General features: G+C 37.4%; 1 protein-coding gene across 2 annotated transcripts in view; it reads right to left on the bottom strand.

Moving 5' to 3' along the window:
• Positions 1-20,280, bottom strand: part of LOC124555100 (ras-like GTP-binding protein Rho1) — a 60,024-nt gene that overhangs the window by 26,518 nt on the left and 13,226 nt on the right. The window contains exon 2 of one of the 2 annotated variants that reach the window (XM_047128897.1): positions 1,310-1,452. The exons of the other annotated variant lie outside the window; for it this stretch is intronic. Within the exon in view, the coding sequence (XP_046984853.1) occupies positions 1,310-1,373 (64 nt within the window). The 5' untranslated portion in view covers positions 1,374-1,452. The remainder of the gene's footprint in view (positions 1-1,309; positions 1,453-20,280) is intronic. 2 annotated transcript variants of the gene reach the window in all.

Below are 20,280 nucleotides of genomic sequence, written 5' to 3'. Positions count from 1 at the left end.
ACACACACACACAGAAGTCTGCCTTTATCGTAAATGTTAATGTAACTTAAGAATGGCCCATTTTATGAGATGTGTTCATCTGAAATACTTGTGTAGTAATTAAGTGGGTGAGTATACTGAAAAGTTGAGCGCTTAAATAAAAAAGGCAATATTCATACTTTCGTAAATGAATCCCACGCTTTCCACTGATGCTCCAGTGTAACAATTTCTCATCCAATTTATTTTCCCAAGCGTAGCATAACTTGTGTTTCGAAAATGATTGTTTTTACAATGGACATGCCAGCTTTTAAAACCAATCAGTTGACAAGTCTACTGCAAGTAGTCGATTATTCCTACATCCACAGAGATGTATTTTTGAATTATAGCAAGAATTTTCTTCACACATTGTCATATCAACTGCTGAACAGAACTTTATATTAATGTCAATCATTAGAGACAACAAATTAGTAACACACAACATATTATATTTCTTGGCTGCTATAGGAGCTAGTGCAATAGAACAAAAATGACAACTTAGTTCTTTCACATAACATTCTATACTTTAAGCATGCTTCAAACACATACAGCACTGTTTAATTATGCTTACATGCTCACTTTTTAGCTAGTTTTCTTTTAAGCTAACTTAATGTGTACAGAGAAACAGAAAGCAAGTCCACAAAAGCCATTCTAAGTGTCACATTGAATATTACCCACAAGAAGGAATTACACAGTGATGCAAACTATAAGTCAGCACATTGATCACTTTCAGGTGTAACACTAGTACTTATGACTTGTCCTTAACAACAGCAAGCTTTGTGCTGGGGTTACTATTTCCAGACATATGGGAGCTTGAAAACTACATTATTATTCCAGGACCACACTTAAAAAAACTGAGGTTTTACAATCACAAGCAGTGTAATGAAAGAGTTGAATTGCAAGACAAAGACAGTAAGGTACCGATGCTATAATAAAGATCTAAAGAGTGCAAAGCTACAATCCAGCTGATCTTTTACTTGCCTTTTTTGTGAAATGAGTTATGTATCTTTTCAAGTACCTCTGATAACATGGATGTGTGTAAACCAGAGCTACACAGAACTTCAGATACATTCAAATTTAACAACCTCAATGAAGCATTTAACTGCAAGAAAGTGCTAACGGCCACAGTATTAACTGTTGACAAGACTAAGGAGAGGGTAAGGGAAAGAACTAAAGTGGGAAGTCCACAGGTAAGTGCAGTCTACTTTCATTCCTCGTGGAAACGATAACATGCTAAATACTTCCATTAACATACAAAATGCAAACAGTCACTGAGGTCTCGGAAAGTTCTTACCTGAAGATGATGATGTTGTCGAAAATTGACAATTTCCAAAAATAAGCCGGGTAAACCGGTCCATAAGGAAATGCCACTGAGATGGATTTGTAACTTTGGGCTCAATTCCAGCTTTCAGTCAACTGAAAACATCTATGTAGCTCCTGGAATGTATGTATTCCGATCAGAGCTATAAAGTTAGTCTCACACGCACACAAACAAACCAAAACAAATATATTATGCATGACGTGTTTTAACAAAAATATAAAAGGGCTGTACTAACCTCAGAAACCCAACTCTTATGAATTGTCAATAATACATAATCATCACAAACTTTACTTAGTATGCGCTCATGTACATTTACTTTGTGGCAAGTATTCCACAAAATCTACATAAACGCCATTAAAAAGAGAAAAGGAAGTTATTTGTAGTGTGTATATGAAAATGATGTGGTCTCTAAAGACTGTATGGTTACAGCTATGAACCAAATTTCATCCAAAACCAGTATCACCAAGGAAAATAGAGTGGAAGAACAAAAGAATTTTGTCACTAGCTTTTCATCTGTATAGATTGATGTAATTTTTGTAAAAAAAAAATAAAATTCTTCCACTCTTTGTGAGAGAAAACTGCTTTGACTGAGGAGCAAACCTTGAACATTAGAAACTGTAAAAAACTACCTTGTCATTTTACTTAAAATTGTTAAGCACAAACCTACTTCTTCTGTCTTCTTCCATAGTATTCATAAATTATTGGAACCATTTGCTTGGAAAACGTCAATATTCCGAAAGAAAAACCAGAGAATCAACCACCTCAGTATTGATCAAAAACCAAGTAATTTGATACGTTTAAAGATCTTTCAAAGAAATTTGTGCATAATTGATAGCATTTTCAAACCAGTTTGTCATACTGATGATCTCTGTATTATACTCACAAAAACAATTCTTAACATTTAAGTGTTTCAAAAAAATCATACATTGATTAATACTTCAGTAATGTACAGTCAACATCCATACTCAAATTCTTCTACAAGAGACTAAAAAGAGGAACAAACAGGTAAAAAATGAAGGAATGATGGAAATATGTTCCAACCAACTCATGTTGAGAATGTAAATGGGATGTGCAAGAATTAGCAGTAAAGATGAAAATTCACTAACATCGTTAATGAGATCACACCGGATGCAATGAAAGGAGTAAACAATGATATGGACATGGAACAGAAAGGAAAAGGACATGGTATGACGACAACAGGAATTATATGACAGCAAATGAAAAGGCAAAGAAATTGTGGCCATTGTTTGTAGAAGAACTACAATATTATCCGTAACAGTGAGTGAGAAACAGTACAGGCTAAAGAAAGTAGGTCCCCTTTGTGATACTATTTCAGAATGAAAACAGCAATGAACTAACTGCAGAGGTGACCAGGAAATAATACTTTAAAGTTGATTAATACTCAACAAGAATTGCTACTAACATAGTTGAAACAATATTATGGTGTGAGCTCATTAAAACAATTCCAGAGGAAAAGAAGGAAATGAAAAATGTGAAGGTGGAAAACATTGGGAAAGGCTGAAACATGCACAGGAATAGGGAATTATAAAATCAGGGTAATGTTCTTCAACTGAAAGCTCTACAAGAATAAGAGCTGCAAGAAGAATGACAGTTTCAGAGAAGAAAGTACTACCCACTGTAGTTGTTGCTTGCCACGTTGTACAAATATATATAAAAATAATATTTATGAGATTTTAATATTACTTCCACAGACCACCATAAGCCTTACAGTCTTGAGTGTCTGAAAGACAAGTGCCACCACGTATGAGAAATTGAACTTTACGATAAACTTATTTAATACAACAAAGAGTGGGGGAACAATGAATGGTGCTGATACAAGTGACATCAATAGTAATCTAAACCCACCAAATTAAACTAATTTTAGTGAACTGAAGAGAGCTAATTGAATGCAGCTGTATTAACAACAGATTCTGGAGACCATGGGACGTTTCAGGTACTTTGCATGGGACACACTGTGGAATGTCAAATGAAGAGGTTAAAAGAAGAGAACATTAGCTACCAAATTCTACTATCGTGTGACAAGAAAGTACCACATAAATATGAATGCAGTACGAAATTGTGTGTTTCTATTACACATGACACAAAAATAGGTAAGAGCAAATCAACTACAATTAGGCTACACAAGATTCTTGATAAATGTGGTATGAAGGCAAGAAGAAACAAATATGAAAATAAAAATCCGAGATATAATTCAGGTGGACAGGCTTGTTGAAATAGCCAAATAATCAGAACTCAAATGGCTCTGACTTTTTAAAATGACACAATTATCTCAGATGTTTGACCATGAACACAACAAGAAATACTACTGAGAAGAGTAAGAAGTTAATTAAGAGTCAAAAAACACAGTAAATAAAGTGATTCTGTGCATGCAGTAGTCCCCTTCCCACCCCCAAGCTTTTAAATATCAGAAGGAAGCCATCTTTGAGAACCACCAAGAAATAATGAGTAAATATTAACTTTGCTGATATGTCTATATTTTCTAATCAGCTGCAGTCTAGCAGTACTTTCTTTCAGGGCAGCACTTGCTTCTTCCACATCATTTTCTATTCTGTGCTCTATCATACATTTTTTCAAATTGTGTTTTTAACTTAGGTAGTTTTTTGATAAAATTAAATTATGATTACAATCAATCAGGTTTAGACTCCTACATTTAAATCTGCTCCTTACATTTGGTTCAGTTGACATAACCTGATACTTTGTCCATCCACAGCTCTCCTCCATACACATTTTAGAAGGAATGTGTTCAAATGCATAGCAAAAGGTAATCAGTGTGAACTAACTGACATACCAAAATTCAGTCTCTCAGTTCTTTCACAGTAATTTAAATTTTCATCATTTTCCTATCATTTACTCAATGGAACCTAAGTGTCTTCCACATGAAGTAAATTAGTTCTCATATGCTGTTCTAAATGAAATTGGTATCTTTTCTATTATGACAATACAGTAATTTGGAAAAGTCTTGGATATCAAAGCTGTGTATACAATATGAGTGACATATCAAGTGCCTCGCTGCCGAAGTAAAATATTTGTATGCTGTTTTCTACTTTGCAAAGGGAATATCACATAGTAGTATAAAGAGTAATGACACTGTCTTCATATCTACTAAAATTACTCTTTCGTGGCAGAAATTAATTCCTTTGAATACGCTCTAAGGGGAACACAATGTCACAGGTTTTCTTGTAAAGTTTAACATGTCTATCCATGACACTGACAATTTCTTTGTTCTGTATCTGGCAACAAGCTACACTCCCAACTATGCCCAGTAAAACTCAGGAAAGATCCAAGCAGTGAGTGCAACTCGCGCTAGAAAATACTGAGGTCAACTTGCCACCTGCTGAGTGATAACCCCCCCCCTCCCCATTAGTACTCTATTACCATGAAAAGTAAATTTAAAATCATCTACCAAAATTTCAAGTTCCTGCCTTTGAGTAACAAACATGCAGAAATATCTGAATATTAACTAATTTAGAACAAAAACTGACTCAGAAAAAGCAGGTACTCTGTGCTCAAACTTGCCAGTAGAATGAAGCGATATCAATAATTACGACGCCAGATCCTCTGTGTCCCAATTCTGGCAGACAGCTTCAAAATCTGTAAGTTTAATAATTAAGCTCTTCTTTTTTTTTTGTTATAACAGTTAGCTACTTTAAACTGCAGCATAAGGTTTTTTTTCAACAAATGCCTTCTTGTAATTAATTCATTATGACTATTTCTTACAAAGGGCCCTTCAATTCTTTCCACTTCGCACACTGTCCACTAGTTTTACAACAGCAGAAAATTCCACTGCAAACAAACAGCTTTCTGAAGAGAGGAAAATGAGAATGGAACAGATTTGACAATCTCTTAGAGAAAACACTAGCCCATTCAGTTGGAGACTGACAAGAGAATAAAGTCACAATAACTATTTCTTAAGTTTGCAGTTATTAATCAAAGGATACGAAAACTAAATTAGGATAGCTCTGAATCCCAATTTCCTCAAATGTCTGATATATAAAAGTAACCCATTTACCCATAATTTTCATGGTTGTACCACAGTCATGCAATGTATGGATCTACCATCCCAGTACTGTTGATTACTTGTGCAATTTTTCTGTAGCAGACACCATGAGAATCAGGCATTTTCTTCAAAGATACTGATTTTAGTGATAGTAAAGCCTATGTCAATGCATGTGATACATCTGAATGTGATGAAAACTGTCTTTTGGATGATGGGGGAACCAATATACACAAAGTGTGCTGCCCAAGAAACAGTCCAATGTCACTACAATATAAGCTGCAGACAAAGTGGAGACCATATAAATGCCTGTCTCTGTCCTCACTTATCAGAAGTATGCAAGTGGTGTAAGATCTATTTTTACATCTTGGACATAGCAATGCTGGACGAGTATTATCTACTGCATATTGGACACAGCACCAAAGAGGATGAAGTCAATGAAGTCGCAGCACAATGAGGCAGTGCACCTTCAAAATAATATGACCTTCCCTGATTGCATGAGTATATTATGACCAAGCTTAACAAAACATCCAGCAAGGGTTCAAGACACATGAAAATAATGCACACAGAGAAGACCACCGCTGCCTCTAGGAGTACGCATTTCTTCGATGATCAATAAGAAAGCACCAACTTCGAGGGACTTAATGTAGGTACTGCCTGTTACTGCAAGATTCCAACAATATTAGAAAGAACAAATGATATCTTCTCAGCAAAATTGTGAAGTTCACTGGAACAAAACTAGAGTAGTGAGAGAGGCGAACAAAACTAGAGTAGTGAGAGAGGGGGGGAAAGTGCCTAAATAGAATGTTTTGTGTTACTCTTTATCATCATCTGTAATGGTTCCAAATGTGAAATCTTGCTATACATTTTGGGTGATGACAAAGAATAAAACAAAGCAACGAAACAGTTTTTCTGGTCAGCCTCATAACTGAAAAATTAACTGTAGAAGATGGCTAGACAAATGAAGCTACAGTTGTTCTATCTTACATCATAAAGTAAATGTGAAATGTTTGTTAATTAGTATCATTATGGGCTTTTGTTTTAATTTTCACAACACTACTCAAACCGGTTAGTGTGAGGGAAAAAAATTACAGTTTCAGAACAGCAGAAATCCCTAAGACTGTCCTTATCATAAATACAATATTCATTACCCTTAACAGTTTCTACACAAATATATTTTTTGTGCCACATAAACTGATCATTCTGCAATATCAAAAATTCATTCCATTTAGTCCACAGTATCTTAAATTCAGGCACTTAGTAACAGTTACAGCCCTTATTTATGGATTGATCATAACTGTTTTACACTGTACACTCATTTCCTCCAAAAACAAATACATGAAAACATATCAATTGATTGTTATAAGACATGCATTATGCAGTAAGAGGGATACTCCAAGATGTTAATCACGAAACTTAACAGTTTGACATAATCTAGATACATCCAGAACACAATTTTGTAAGTATATACAACAATCTCAAGTGTAGTTTTTATGTAGCAGTCAGCATCTGTAGGAAAATAAATGCGAGATTTAATATGCATATTGCCTCAATATCCGCTGCCAGACAATTTATAATCCAGCCCCATCAACTGGTTCCAGAATTAACTCAAATGCAATTAAAAACACACTCACTCACTCACTCACTCACTCACTCACTCACTCACTCACTCACTCACTCACTCACTCTCTAGCCAAGTCTTAGTATGTAACAGTCAGAAAGGAATCATCACTATAACCATATAACCAACCCTGTAGTCAACCTTTCAACTGGATTGCAGTCATCCTTTAGCTGGTAATAACCCATCAGGCACTGTATATACTACACATGACACTATCCTGCTATTTTCCTAATCTGTTGCTTCCACTATTGTTTTCTGCATGGTACCTACTCTCTGTAGATCTTCAATCTGGTACACTCAAACCCACAACATTAGGTTATCCATATGTTTTTAGCACCCACCTACAGTACTACAGTTTTGAGCACTTTTATTCCAGTGCTCCAATGGCACATAGCAAACTCTAAACATATACCTTCATTATATTCATCTTGTTAATCCTAATATTCGAGATGAACCATTTTCTCTGCTTATTGAGCACTATTTTTGCTTGGTTGTTTTGTTTACGATCTCTCTCTCTCACTCATACCATCAGGTGTTTTACATCCTAGGGCAGCAAATTTTTGCTATTCTTGATTAAGAACCTTATTCTAGAGAACATATCAATATCACCACATTCTACAAGACAGGTGATAAAAAGCTTAACTCTCGTTTGGGCTGTTATTACCATCCTATTTTCTCTATATATATTCAAAGTGTATGCAGAGGAAAATTATTTCAGCACTGTTTCTCTCAAATGCTGTAACTCTTCTTGTTTCCATACAGCTATGTCCAGCAGCTCATTTTAACTTAACAGCTCTATATGATGGTGGTGGTGACAGGATTATTTACCATTTTTCAAAACTTAGTACAATAACTGCTCCTCTTTTCCCTCTGCTTCTTCCATATCAAACTATGACTTTACAGCATACACCTTCAAGATTTTTTCCCTTGCATCTTTTCATTTTAGATCCCCGAGATAGTATGCTCAATATGAAGTATAATATTTACAGTGGTTTGATAAAAACATGCGAAAAATCACAAGAAATGAATGCTTGACCATAAATCCAGATGCTAACCAAGCCTGCAGGTTGCACTGCTTTATTTGAACATGAATGGCACTTGTGCACTTTCCTCAATATCATAGTTAGAACACTGTTTTGTGCAGTTGTGGATGCATTTATTTGGAGCTAAGTGAATTTGAATGAGGACAAATTGTTGAGGCTCCTATGGTGGGTGCTTCTGTAGCAAACATAGCCAAAGTGTTTGACATTTGAAGAGGCATTGTATCACAGATTTAGACTGCATACAACAAGGACGAAACTGTGGGCTGAGTGATTGTGACAAACAGGTATTAGAGAGGATTGTAGGAAAAAGTAAGGGAACTACTCATCACTAATGCATATGCTCTTAACAGGAAAATGTACTGCTGCACCCATAAAAACTGGACTATGTGGCAATGGAAAACAGTCATTTGCTCAGATGAGTCTTCACACTGTTTCCAACTTCCAGCCAAGTTTATGTTCCAAGAGTGAAACGCAATGTGGGTTCGCTGATTTGGGCAGCCACAGCTTAGTATTCCATGAGCTCCATGAATACTCTGCAAGTTTATATTACTGCCAAGGTTTATGTGACCATTTTGGCTGATCAGGTCCATTACATGGGTCAATGTTTCTTCCACAGCAGTGATGCCGTGTACTGGGGTCCCCTATACACACAGCTCGCGTCATCAATGACTGGTTTTGTGTACATGTGGATGAACTGTTACATCTCCCCTGGCCACCACAGTCATCAGACCTCATATTACTGAGCATTGGTAGTCTACTTTGGAGCAAAATGCGCATGATCACTGTCCACCACCACCTGAACTTGCCACTACTTTGCAGGAAGAATGGTATAAGATTCCCTTGAAATCCGTACAACACCTATATTTATCCATTCTGAGATGGTAGGATACTGTTTCAAATACTAACGAATTTTCTACATCATATTAGGCATGATTATTTTTGTTTCGTGTTTTTGGTATTTCCATATTTATGTCAAGCCCTGTAAGTGTTTAACAATCTTCTTTACCAGGCCTACTATAACTGCTGTTCATTTACAAAAGCCCACTAAGGTTTTTTGTTGATAACAGATACTGACTTACAAAATTCACTGTTTATCTTATTTATAGTGGGATCCAAAATCTTCCAGTACTTTATCAATCCTTGATGATATTTGTTGTTTGATAGTATTAGTGTGTTGTAAATTCATCCACAATGATGGAACACACTTTATCGTGATCCACAGTTTGTCATTATTCCAATACTTTTATGTTGGAACATAATTCCATCTTCATTTTTAAGGTCACTACACCTACTCCTAAGCTTTCTGAACAAGTTATCTGAAAGTGCCTTTTCATTAATTTTTGTTTTTAGTTATCAAGATTGTTTTGTGGAAGTTCCTCCCCCACTCTTCCTTGCATCTTTGTTTATGTTATTCCTGAAATGAGTATTGTTTTTATATTTTACACATTTTCTTCCTTTTATATTTGAATCTTATCACCTGTTATCAATTATTTTGTTTCCCACTTACATTACCCAAACATTTACTTTGCTGATTTATTTATATTTTCTAATCAGCTGCAGTCTAGCAGTACTTTCTTTTGGGGCAGCACTTGCTTCTTCTACATCGTTTTCTATTCTCTGCTCTATCATACATTTTTCAAAGTGTGCTTTTAACTAGGGTAGCTTTTTGATAAAATTAAATTATGATTACAATCAGGTTTAGACTCCTACATTTAAATCTGCTCCTTACATTTGGTTCAGTTGACATAACCGACTGTCTATCAACAGCTCTCCGCCATACAGGTTTTAGAAGGAATGTGTTCAAATGCATAGAAAAAGGTAAATCAGTGTGAACTACTTGACATACCAAAATTCAGTCTCTTAGTTCTTTCACAGTAATTTAAATTTTCATTATTTTCCTAATCACTTACTCAATGGAAACTAAGTGTCTTCCACACGAAGTAAATTCGTTCTCATATGCTGTTCTAAATTAAATTGGTATCTTTTTTTTATTAAAACAATGCAGTAATTTGGAAGAGTCTTGTATATCAAAGCTGTGTATACAATATGAGCGACATATCCAGTGCCTCACTGCCGAAGTAGCAAATTTGGATGCTGTTTTCTGTTTTGGCAAGGGTAGTATCATACAGTAGTATGAAGAGTAATGACTTAATCTGTCTTCATATCTCGCAAAGGTACTCTTTCGTGGCAGAAATTAATTCCTTCTAATATGTAGTTAACCTAACCTAACCTAGTGGGAAAATTCTTAGAATTTTGTTGGAGGTATAGCTTGTTGCCAAATGCAGAACTAAGAAATTGTGTCCATGTTATGGATAGACGTGTTAAACTTTACAAGAAAACCTGTGACACTGCGTTCCCTTTCAACTGTGTTACACAAAATGTAAGAAAAGGACATCAATTAAGAGGAATACTTGGTCTCACACGTCAAAACTGAGCAATGAGAAACAGTGTTGTTACCGTTTCCTGCTGGATGAGGAGCTATGCATCAGAAGGCACTGCTTCTGAAAGTAAAGTGTCTATCAAGACTGTGTGGCTCTCACTCATTCTGTTTGAAGGGTGTTATGTCACTGTCTCAAATGGAAGTGTCCGCATCAATTGCCACGACAAAAATCACAGAAACTGACAAAGCACACCTCGTGACTCCTCATTATGGCAAAGGACGTCTCCTGAAAAATAAAATCTAACACATCTGGGTCTTTGGTGGCACAGAGAGAGAACTGAAAAAGTGCTTTAACCTACATGTGTACTCTCAGAGTAAGGTCACTGTAGTGCCCTTGATAAAGCATTTTATTTCCCCTGGTGGAAATCTTATCACAATTATTGAAAAGAAGGTATTGATTATGATTGTATCAACCACTGTATAGAATTTGTTTCATATAATGATCCACCTGTCCACACACAATACATTGGGCATTTACACAAATCCTTGAAGTCACCTATTATGAGAGAAGGTTGTCCGGAGAAGGGGGTAATTTGTGAACTGCATATATTCCAGTTCTATTTTTGTAACTTATGCCTGCCATGGAAATATCTTCCATCTGAAACTCTCCATATTCAGAGATATTGCCCAAGTTTTTCCCAACTGCAGGAAACAACGAATGCTGCTGACTGCATATACCAACATGGCACTGTCCACAGTGAGGATGTCACTGACAAGTGAAGTAAGTAAAATTAGTCTTGCACTACAGCACTAACTTGAAGGAGTAATAATATGCTTCCATTAATCATTTCCTTCAGTTAACAATGCACTGTCTTATTGTCTGTGTTGGCAATGGTTCAACAGTGAGGCATTTGATGTATAATGCTTGTGGTGCACACACGACTTCGAGACCCAAGGTTTCTTCCCAATTACCAATGATGTCATTAATATAGCATTAAATTCTACACTTAGGTGACTAAAGTCATGGGATATCTCCTAAAATGAGGTTTTTTAAATGAGGTTCTTGGTCCTGGTGGGTGGTAAAATGTAACATACACCTCTCGGTTTTGACGATCAATATTATCAACTTCAGCAGTTCACCACTATTTGCCATAAACACAAGCCACTATGGCCTTATTTGGAAGTGTCAGTGATGCAAGTTTTCCACGTTGGTGAAGTTCACGGTCAGGGGAGGTTAGTGTGAACTTACACTTGAGAAAGTTGTGTGTCTTGAGGTTTAAAACAATGAAAAGATTGGGTGCCTTTACTCTTTTGACAAGTGATGTTTCCTGCAAGACATTGGTGCAGAGTTCTTGTATATCCACATATTTTACAAAAACACATGTAATCCCTCTTACCTGTTCTTTACAGACTATAAAGATTTTTGAGGTGTCAAGATCTGGTTCTCATATGTCTACTGCAGACTAGCTTCTGTGACAGCTCATCCTGTTGTCCCCTTGATGCCACCACATGCATTCTTCCCATGGCAGCATGCAAAACAGGGCCACTCTGAATCAAGTCCATGGTCTTTGTGATAGATGTTAATATTTTTTGTTTTTATATTGGCTTGCAACACCATCTGAGAATGTAGATCAGTGTCTTTACAGAAGGGTGGTGCTGTTTTATGTAGTTTGTTAATTGCAGTTGAAAAGTGTGCACTGCTGTAGTGCGGTGTTCCAGGTAGTCACATGACACAAAAACTGACTATTTTATAATAGTATACAAATGGGTGAACTTTAGCCTGTCTGTTTACCCAGTGGTGCCTTTGCTTTTCAGCTTTAGCAACAAAGGAATAGTTGTCAGAAAAGTCAGTAAGAACTTAGCAGTTCTCAACTGCCGTCGTTTCCTTTTTGTCTTTCAGAAATTTAACCTGAGCTTGAGCAATAAAATATGCATTTTCAGGTTTTCAAGTAAGTTACCAACATTTCAAAAAACTCTTCTCATGGTTTTGTAATTGTCACCATTTCCATTCTGTATTGTGTCACTCACTGTTTGTATTCTATATTGTCAGGCATCAAGTCATTATCTTATCTTCCAATTCTTCAAACATGTCAAGTAAAGCTTGTTTGCCTGGATAGTCGTAACATTTTCCCATGATCACACAATTGTAACTGTCCTTATTGTAAACCAGAACTTCCAAAAGATATAGTCAACTCTGAAGATTGGCCCCATCTATCATCAACTTTATATTCTGGTAATACAAACAAATGCAAACATTGTGTGTGCCAGATGCCTCTCCAACAATACACCATTTCGGTTTCAACTTGCAAAATTTCGAACTTCCAATTTTAATGTTAGGATTTTGTTTTTTTAAATTCAGTGAATAATTCATTTAAATTACACGATATTAATATTTTCTATCTCTGAACCTTAGTACCATTTACTTTCACAGAAACCAATCTTTTTTCCAAGCATCAAACAGCAGGTTCTTCATAAACTCTAATAATCTTTTCAATTGTGTTTTCATCTACGAAGTCAAGATTCATTTTTCTTTTGTAATGCAGATGAAATGACCTGTTCTTTTACTGACTGACTTGTTAACCAAACATTCTAACATGTAAAATTCATCACTTTTGCTAGATTCCAAGAATTTAGTAGTAAACTGACAATATTAACTTTATCCTCTTTCTTTGAAATACAGCATTTAGTTTTTAGTTTTCCTATGAAATCATATTTGGTCACAGAATGTATAGAACTTCCATATGGTCTAGTGCAACTTTTCTTTTTACAAGAAACTTCCAAATCCTTTTTAACAGTAATTGCCACTTTCTGAATTTTTGCGTTCAATGCAAAAGGTCTTTTCCTTCACTCAAGTTTCCTAATTTTACTAGCAGCCAACACACCTATGATTTCACAAGCCATATCCACTTTTTTCTGATGAATCACAAAATTCTTTATCTGAACTATCACTATCCCTTTCTTTGCTAATGACCAATATCTTAGGATAACATGTTGGAAACAATGACTTTCCTGGGGTATTACAGTGATAAAAGGGCTTTTATTTTTTGAATAATAATCAAACATTATTTCTCTCAGACCTTTTTTATAGGCTGCTAAGGTTTCGTAAAAGGGTCCAAGCAAGACTGGCCAAAAAGGTGATGGAATTTCTTTAAGTATTTAATTCCATGGTACTTGTAGGTTGAGTTAACCTCTGAGCCAACTTTTAAGTAAAAAAAACAACACTTTTTTCTTCACTGTAATCTTCACTTAAAGTGGCTGCCTCTAGGAAACATTTGACACACACTTATGGCAAACTTGATTAATAATAACACCCATAGAACATAGGATCCATTGTTAAACAACACACTTCAAGACCTCATTGCTAACTGAGTGTGAGTGAACAGATAGTGGAAGGTGGAAGACAATACACATACTTGTACATGCTTGCCTGTGAACCTGCACAGGCTTGCAGATGCTGTCTGCTAGCCTGCTGAAACTTTCTGCAGAGGATTGTTTCCACAAAGAAACATTCATACCTTTAATTTCATGTGGCTTTGTGTGTTTAAATGAAGGCATTGATACGCTTTATACCATCAGTTCAGATATTTTACATATCAAGGAAATTATGACTTATTTGTAAATTTTTTTTGTAACTTCCCACTGAATCTCAAAGTTGAAATATATAACTTAAAAACAGCAGAAGCTTGTGAATGCAAGAAACCACTTGTGGCCTGAAACAAAAACAGCTGCTGTTACTAAATGATAACCAAGTCAGAGTCCACCAATCTTGAGAAGTCACCCAGCACATATCAATTTTTTATGAGCTGGTTGAGCAATCAATTTTTTTTTTTTCCTCGAGCACTTGGTATTGAATGGCTCGTGTAACACAATTTTGGAATCATTAGTTCTGAATGAGAATACTGTAGCCAAGGTTTCTGAAAAGAACAGTTACGCTTATGGCCGATGGCACACCACCACATGTTATAAAATGTTCCCGAAACGTAGAGGTTAGGTTTACAATTGCTGATTTAATTCTACATACTATATCTCAAAATCCGCATGTGTGTTGAGAAAAATAGGCACGAAAAATACGTTTACATTTTATGTAGAGTTTTTGTACCCAAGTTTTTGAAGTGAATTTATGAAATGCATGTGAAGACAAAGGAAACGATGGGAATCGGCTTATATAAGTAAGTATATTAATGTGTGAATTGCACAGATGTTGCCACTTAGTTGATTCTCTATCCCTTTTACACCAGCATGACAAAGAAGAGCACTGCAGCTTCAGTATATCTCACAAAAATTGCACGACATGTCAGACAAAAAATGCAAATCTGCTCGAGACAGTCAGCACTCCTCCTGCAGTAGCAGTTTTTAGGTTTATATCATGTGTCCCTTTAACTGCAATGTAGCAATGTTGGATCTACTCACCCATTTCTCAACTGTTGAAAATAAAAAAGCACACTCCTTACAAGCCTTCAACTGCTTTGAATTTTCACTCGCAACAAACCTTACACGACAATTCTGCGAGTTCACTGAAGTTAAACACCTGACTGTAAAAACACACACACACACACACACACACACACACACACACACACACACACACACACACACACACTTCTATAAAACAAACTCTTTCCGTGAATCACGGACCTTGCCACACAACAAACTCCTCTTGCAAATCGTGGACCTTACTGCAACAGAGTGGCTCATTCGCTTCAGTTATGCAGACAGCTGTTCAGCAGAGGGTTATCTGTGGAGAGGACAAATTACCAAAATGTGGCATCAGCCTTTTCAGAAATTGGAGGGAGACTGGTCTAGCCCTGTAACATTAACCAACAAGGCCTCTACAGGTTTGTACTGCAAAAGGCTGATAGTAACAGGAAACTACAGCATCACATTTCTTGATGACATGCAGCAGTAGTGTATGGTTTAATGTTAATGGCATTCCTTTGTGCTAGATATTCCAGAGGCAAAACTGTTCCCCATCTGTATCTTTAAGCAGAGACTATTCAGGAGGATGATCTCAAAAAATAAATCTGGCTTTCTAGGTCCCTTAAGTAGGTATGTCACAGAACTTTAAAAGAGAAATCAATAGGTTGAAGTTAGATATGATGGGAATTCGTGATGTGCAGTTACAGAAACAAGGTTTCTGGTAAGTCAAGTACAACACAAAATCAAGTACAGATAATTGGGGAGTAGGTCTGATAAATGAACAGTATAGGCCTAGTAATGTAGATACAGTTATTACAGACAGCATAGCAGACTGACCATCATAGCTTAGACAGGCACAAAACTATGACCTACCATAGAAGAGAAAGTGTATATAATGCACTTTCTCCTAAGGGTCATCGGCACATTTTCTCTAGTGTTTTGGCAGATATTTACCATTTCTTTTTTATGGTATGTACTGGAAGGAAACCTAAACAATTTGGAATTAGATTTAATTTTAATACCTTCAGCTGCTCATGGGCATTGATATATATCAATGGGGACAGGTAAAAATGTGTGCCCCGACTGGGACTCGAACCCGGGATCTCCTGCTTACATGGCAGACACTATCCATCTGAGCCACCAAGGGCACAGAGGATAATGCGACTGCAGGGACTATCTCGCGTACACCTCCTACGACACCCACATTCTCACCTTGTATGTCCACATACTACACTCGTAGTGTCCCACCCCAACACACTCATTACTCGTGGAAGACATTCTTACCAAGTCCCGTAAGAGCTCAGGGAATGTGTGTGCATCTACACAAGAGGAGGAGGTCATGGTCGGTATTGCCAGAACTATATACCTGTATGGATATGACACCATTCCATGTAAGTAAAAACAATTAGGGCTCATCACATCTTTGATGCGACACACAGGATCAACAGAACGCATAAGTTTGTTTCCCTTTACGAACAAAATTATTTTTAAATCTGAATTTCACATGCTCACTTGATAGATTACTCCCAAATTAGTCTAATCTGATAATCATTTTATCGATATGTATTATCAGGGACATTAAAACACTATGAATAAACAGCAACCTAACAACGACCAATGTGGGCCTGCTCTATCGAATGGGCACATCAAACTCCATGAAATGGTTCCTGAGACTGTTAAAAGCCTCAAAGGTCAGATGCAGACTGATGTGACGAATGAAAACTTAACAAGGCTGGGATTTGAACCCAGATCTCCTGCATACTAGACAGTTTCGTTAACCACTAAGCCACCACAGCCATCCCCCCTCCTCAAACCAAATTCCCACTGTCGCCTGAACCCACTTGGTATTAGCCCAAAACTCGAATGCAGAGGTCAATACACTTGGAGAGCCTCTGCAAAACTGTGAGTTTAGGGGGAATACCGAGTGGGCTGAGGTGAGAATAGGAATTTGGACTGAGGAGGGAGTCATGCAAGGTCAGTCAGTGCAGCTGAGTAAGCCACTGCGCCACGGTGGCTAGTTGTTAGCACAACTGTCTAGTGAGCAGGAGCTGCAGGTTCAAATCCACGTGTTGGTCCAAGCTTTCATTTCTACATCCACATGGATACTCTGCAAATTACACTTAAGTGCCTGGCAGAGGGTTCATCAGACCATTTTCACAATAATTCTCAACTATTCCAGTCTCTTACAGTGCACGGAAAAAAACAAACACCTATATATTTTCATGCAACCTCTGATTTTCCTTATTTTATTATGATTATCTTTTCTCCCTATGTAGGTCAGTGTCACACACTCCCCATTTCGCAATAATACAAAATGTGCTGCCCTTCTTTGAACTTTCTCGGTGTACTCTGTCAATCCTACCCAGTAAGGATCCCACACCACACAGCAGTACTCTAAAAGAGGGCAGACATGCATAGTGTAGGCAGTCTCTCTAGTATATCGTTACATTTTCTAAGTGTCCTGCCACTACAATGCAGTTTGGTTTGCAATCCTCACAACATTATCTGTGTGTTCTTTCCAATTTAAGTTGTTTGTTATCGTAATTCCTATGCATTTAGTTGAATTTACGGCCTTCAGATTTGACTGATTTATTGTGTAGCCAAAGTTTAAGGGATCCCTTTCAGCATTCATGTGGATGACCTCACACTTTTCATTATTTAGGGTCAATTGACAATTTTTGCCACCATAGAGATATCTTTTCTAGATTTTTTGCAATTTGTTTTGATCTTCTGATGACTTTACTAGTCTGTAAACAACAGCATTACCTGCAAACAACTTAAGACGTCTGCTCAGAGAGTCTCTTAAATCATTTATATGGATAAGGGACAGCAAAGGCACTTCAGCAGTGTGATCTGCTTTAATTTTTTTTGTTTTTTGTAATGGAAATCAAACTTACACTTTCCATTGACACCAGGAGTCATGTGAAAAATGTTATAAGCACTATTTGTTTGAGTGGACTACAGCTACACAATGCAAAAACAAAATTGCGAAGACCTGCTGAAACACCAGCGGAAATGCATCGGAGGGTACAGCACAAAACCAAGGAAAGGCGATTGGCGAAGTGTGGAATGGCTAGTGTGGACAGCAAATGGTGCAGCTCCGCACAACAATGAACAGGTTCCACTCTGTCGGTACATCGAAGGAAATGGTTTGTTTGTGTATCTCTCTCTCTCACACACACACACACACACACACACACACACACACACACACACACACACACACACACACACGAACATTGCTGTGCACCTACGAACACAGCTCCATTCTGCGCAGTTCTGTCCTGGTCTGTACTGCATGGTTTACTTAAGACACTACTGTGATGTCTCACTCAGAAGATTGAGATGATATTCTCCACACATCTAACAGTAGAAACATGGAGGAATGCACAAAATCACTGTACCACACTGCAGGAACTGCAGAAAAATGTGTAATATGTTGCAAAGACTCCAGTATTTCATTGCTGCCACACTTTCTTTTGCTCTCCTGGGGAACAAACTGTGATAAGAACAAAGCAAATAAAACTCCAACAGTTCTTCACAGGCCTATATGACAATTGGATTCAAAATCAGAATAGATTGAATTAACACCGATGGCATGAGCCATAAGAAAAGTGCACAAGTTAGCAAGCTGGCATGCAAACTTAAGCTTTATGTTATGACAATCCAGGGAACACAAATAGCTGACACTAGTAAACCAAATCAGAACTGAAAAATGATATCAGATGGATTCCCCAAAAGTTGTGAGCTATGAAAGATTTCCTGGGTTCGGATCCTTTTAGAAGACTTCATGGTTCCTTAATCTACTGCTCAAATTCCTTTGGACTCTTTCTCCTAAACTGGAGTGTGTTGTAATCAGTGCAGTAAAAGCCAGTTGTGTAAGAGCAGATACATTGGCCAGACTTCCAGGATTTTTTATACAAGATTTAAAGACCATAAAGACCTGGCCAACTCTGGGTCAGCTCTGATAACGGGTCTGACAACTGGCATCAGCTGCAGCAGGTTAGTGATAGCTGTCTTACACACTGCCGATAAAGGCCATATACTCAATGCTAAAAAGAAATTGAAATCCTAAGATGTCTTCATTCCCATCCTATTAATACAATTAATGAATGAACAGACCTGTATCACAAAAATATTTTAGTTAACTATCACATTATCCAGAAAGATTAAGGTGGCCACATAACGTAATATTGTTCCTTCTTTTAAAAATGTAGAGGTCCTCTTCTCTCAATGTTGACATGGTTCCATCTTTCTGCTGTTACTTCCTGCTTTTCCTCTTTAAACAAGTCACCAATCTCATATCTCTTTTGTACTGCACCTGCACTTGGTCCTGTGTGGCTTCAGTACTCACGGCTAGTATTGACTATCACTAGTTTTCCTGTTTGTGTTCCTGGTTGTGTAGCACGGGGAACTATTGTTACAGAATTTTTGTAAGTAATTTCATGCAATATGTTATCTCCCCCATCCCTCCTGCTCTACTTTTATTGCATTTTACATTACATTATTTTGGTAACTTTTGGTGTCATTTCATGATGTCCATTTTTCCAGATTCCTTAGGCCCCTTTTACCTTTTTGACATGGAACCAACATTGGGGTGAGGATGACCTCAAGATGATTAGGTGATTTTATTTGGAAGTAACCTCCTGTTCTCTCTTTTAATTTGTTTAATTTTGAAATTTTAACTGCAGAGTTCCTTATCAGATGTTTCAAACTAAGATTCCTCCCCAAGGGCCTCTGCAAGCATGCAGAAGTGCTGCAACACAATGTGGCATAGACTCTACTAATGTCCGAAATAGTGCTCGAGGGAACTGACACCATGAATCCTGCAGGGCCGTCCATAAATCTGTAGAGTATGAGGGGGTGGAGATCTCTTCTGAACAGCACATTGCAAGGCATCCCAGATATGTTCAATAATTCCAGATATGTTCAATAATGTTCATGTCTGGGGAGTTTTGTGGCCAGCAGAGGTGTTTAAACTCAGAAGAGAGTTCATGGAGTAGCAATTGTGGATGTGTGGGCTGCTGCACTGCCCTACTGGAATTGCCCAAGTCCAACGGAATGCACAATGGACATAAATGGACGCAAGGGATCAGAGAGGATGCTTTTGTATGTGTCACCTGTCAGAGTTTTATTTAGATGCATAAAGGGTCCCATATCACTGCAGCTGCTCATGCCCCACACCATTACAGAGCTTCCGCCAGCTCAAACAGTCCCCTGCTGACATGGAGGGTCCATGGATTCATGAGGTTGTCACCATACCAGTTCACATCCATCCGCTCAATACAATTTGAAATGAGACTCGTCCAACAAGGCAACATGTTTTGAGTCATCAACAGTCCAATGTCAGTGTTGATGGGCCCATGTGACGCATAAAGCTTTGTGTCGTGCATTCATCAAGGGTACACGAGCAGTCCTTCGGCTCCAAAAGCCTATATCAATGACGTTTCATTGAATGGTTCACATGGC

This window comes from Schistocerca americana, chromosome X (genome assembly GCF_021461395.2).
Source record: "Schistocerca americana isolate TAMUIC-IGC-003095 chromosome X, iqSchAmer2.1, whole genome shotgun sequence".
NCBI classification, from domain to species: domain Eukaryota; kingdom Metazoa; phylum Arthropoda; class Insecta; order Orthoptera; family Acrididae; genus Schistocerca; species Schistocerca americana.
The sequence above is the reverse complement of the archived record's forward strand: the minus strand, read 5'-3'. Positions and strand labels throughout refer to the sequence as shown.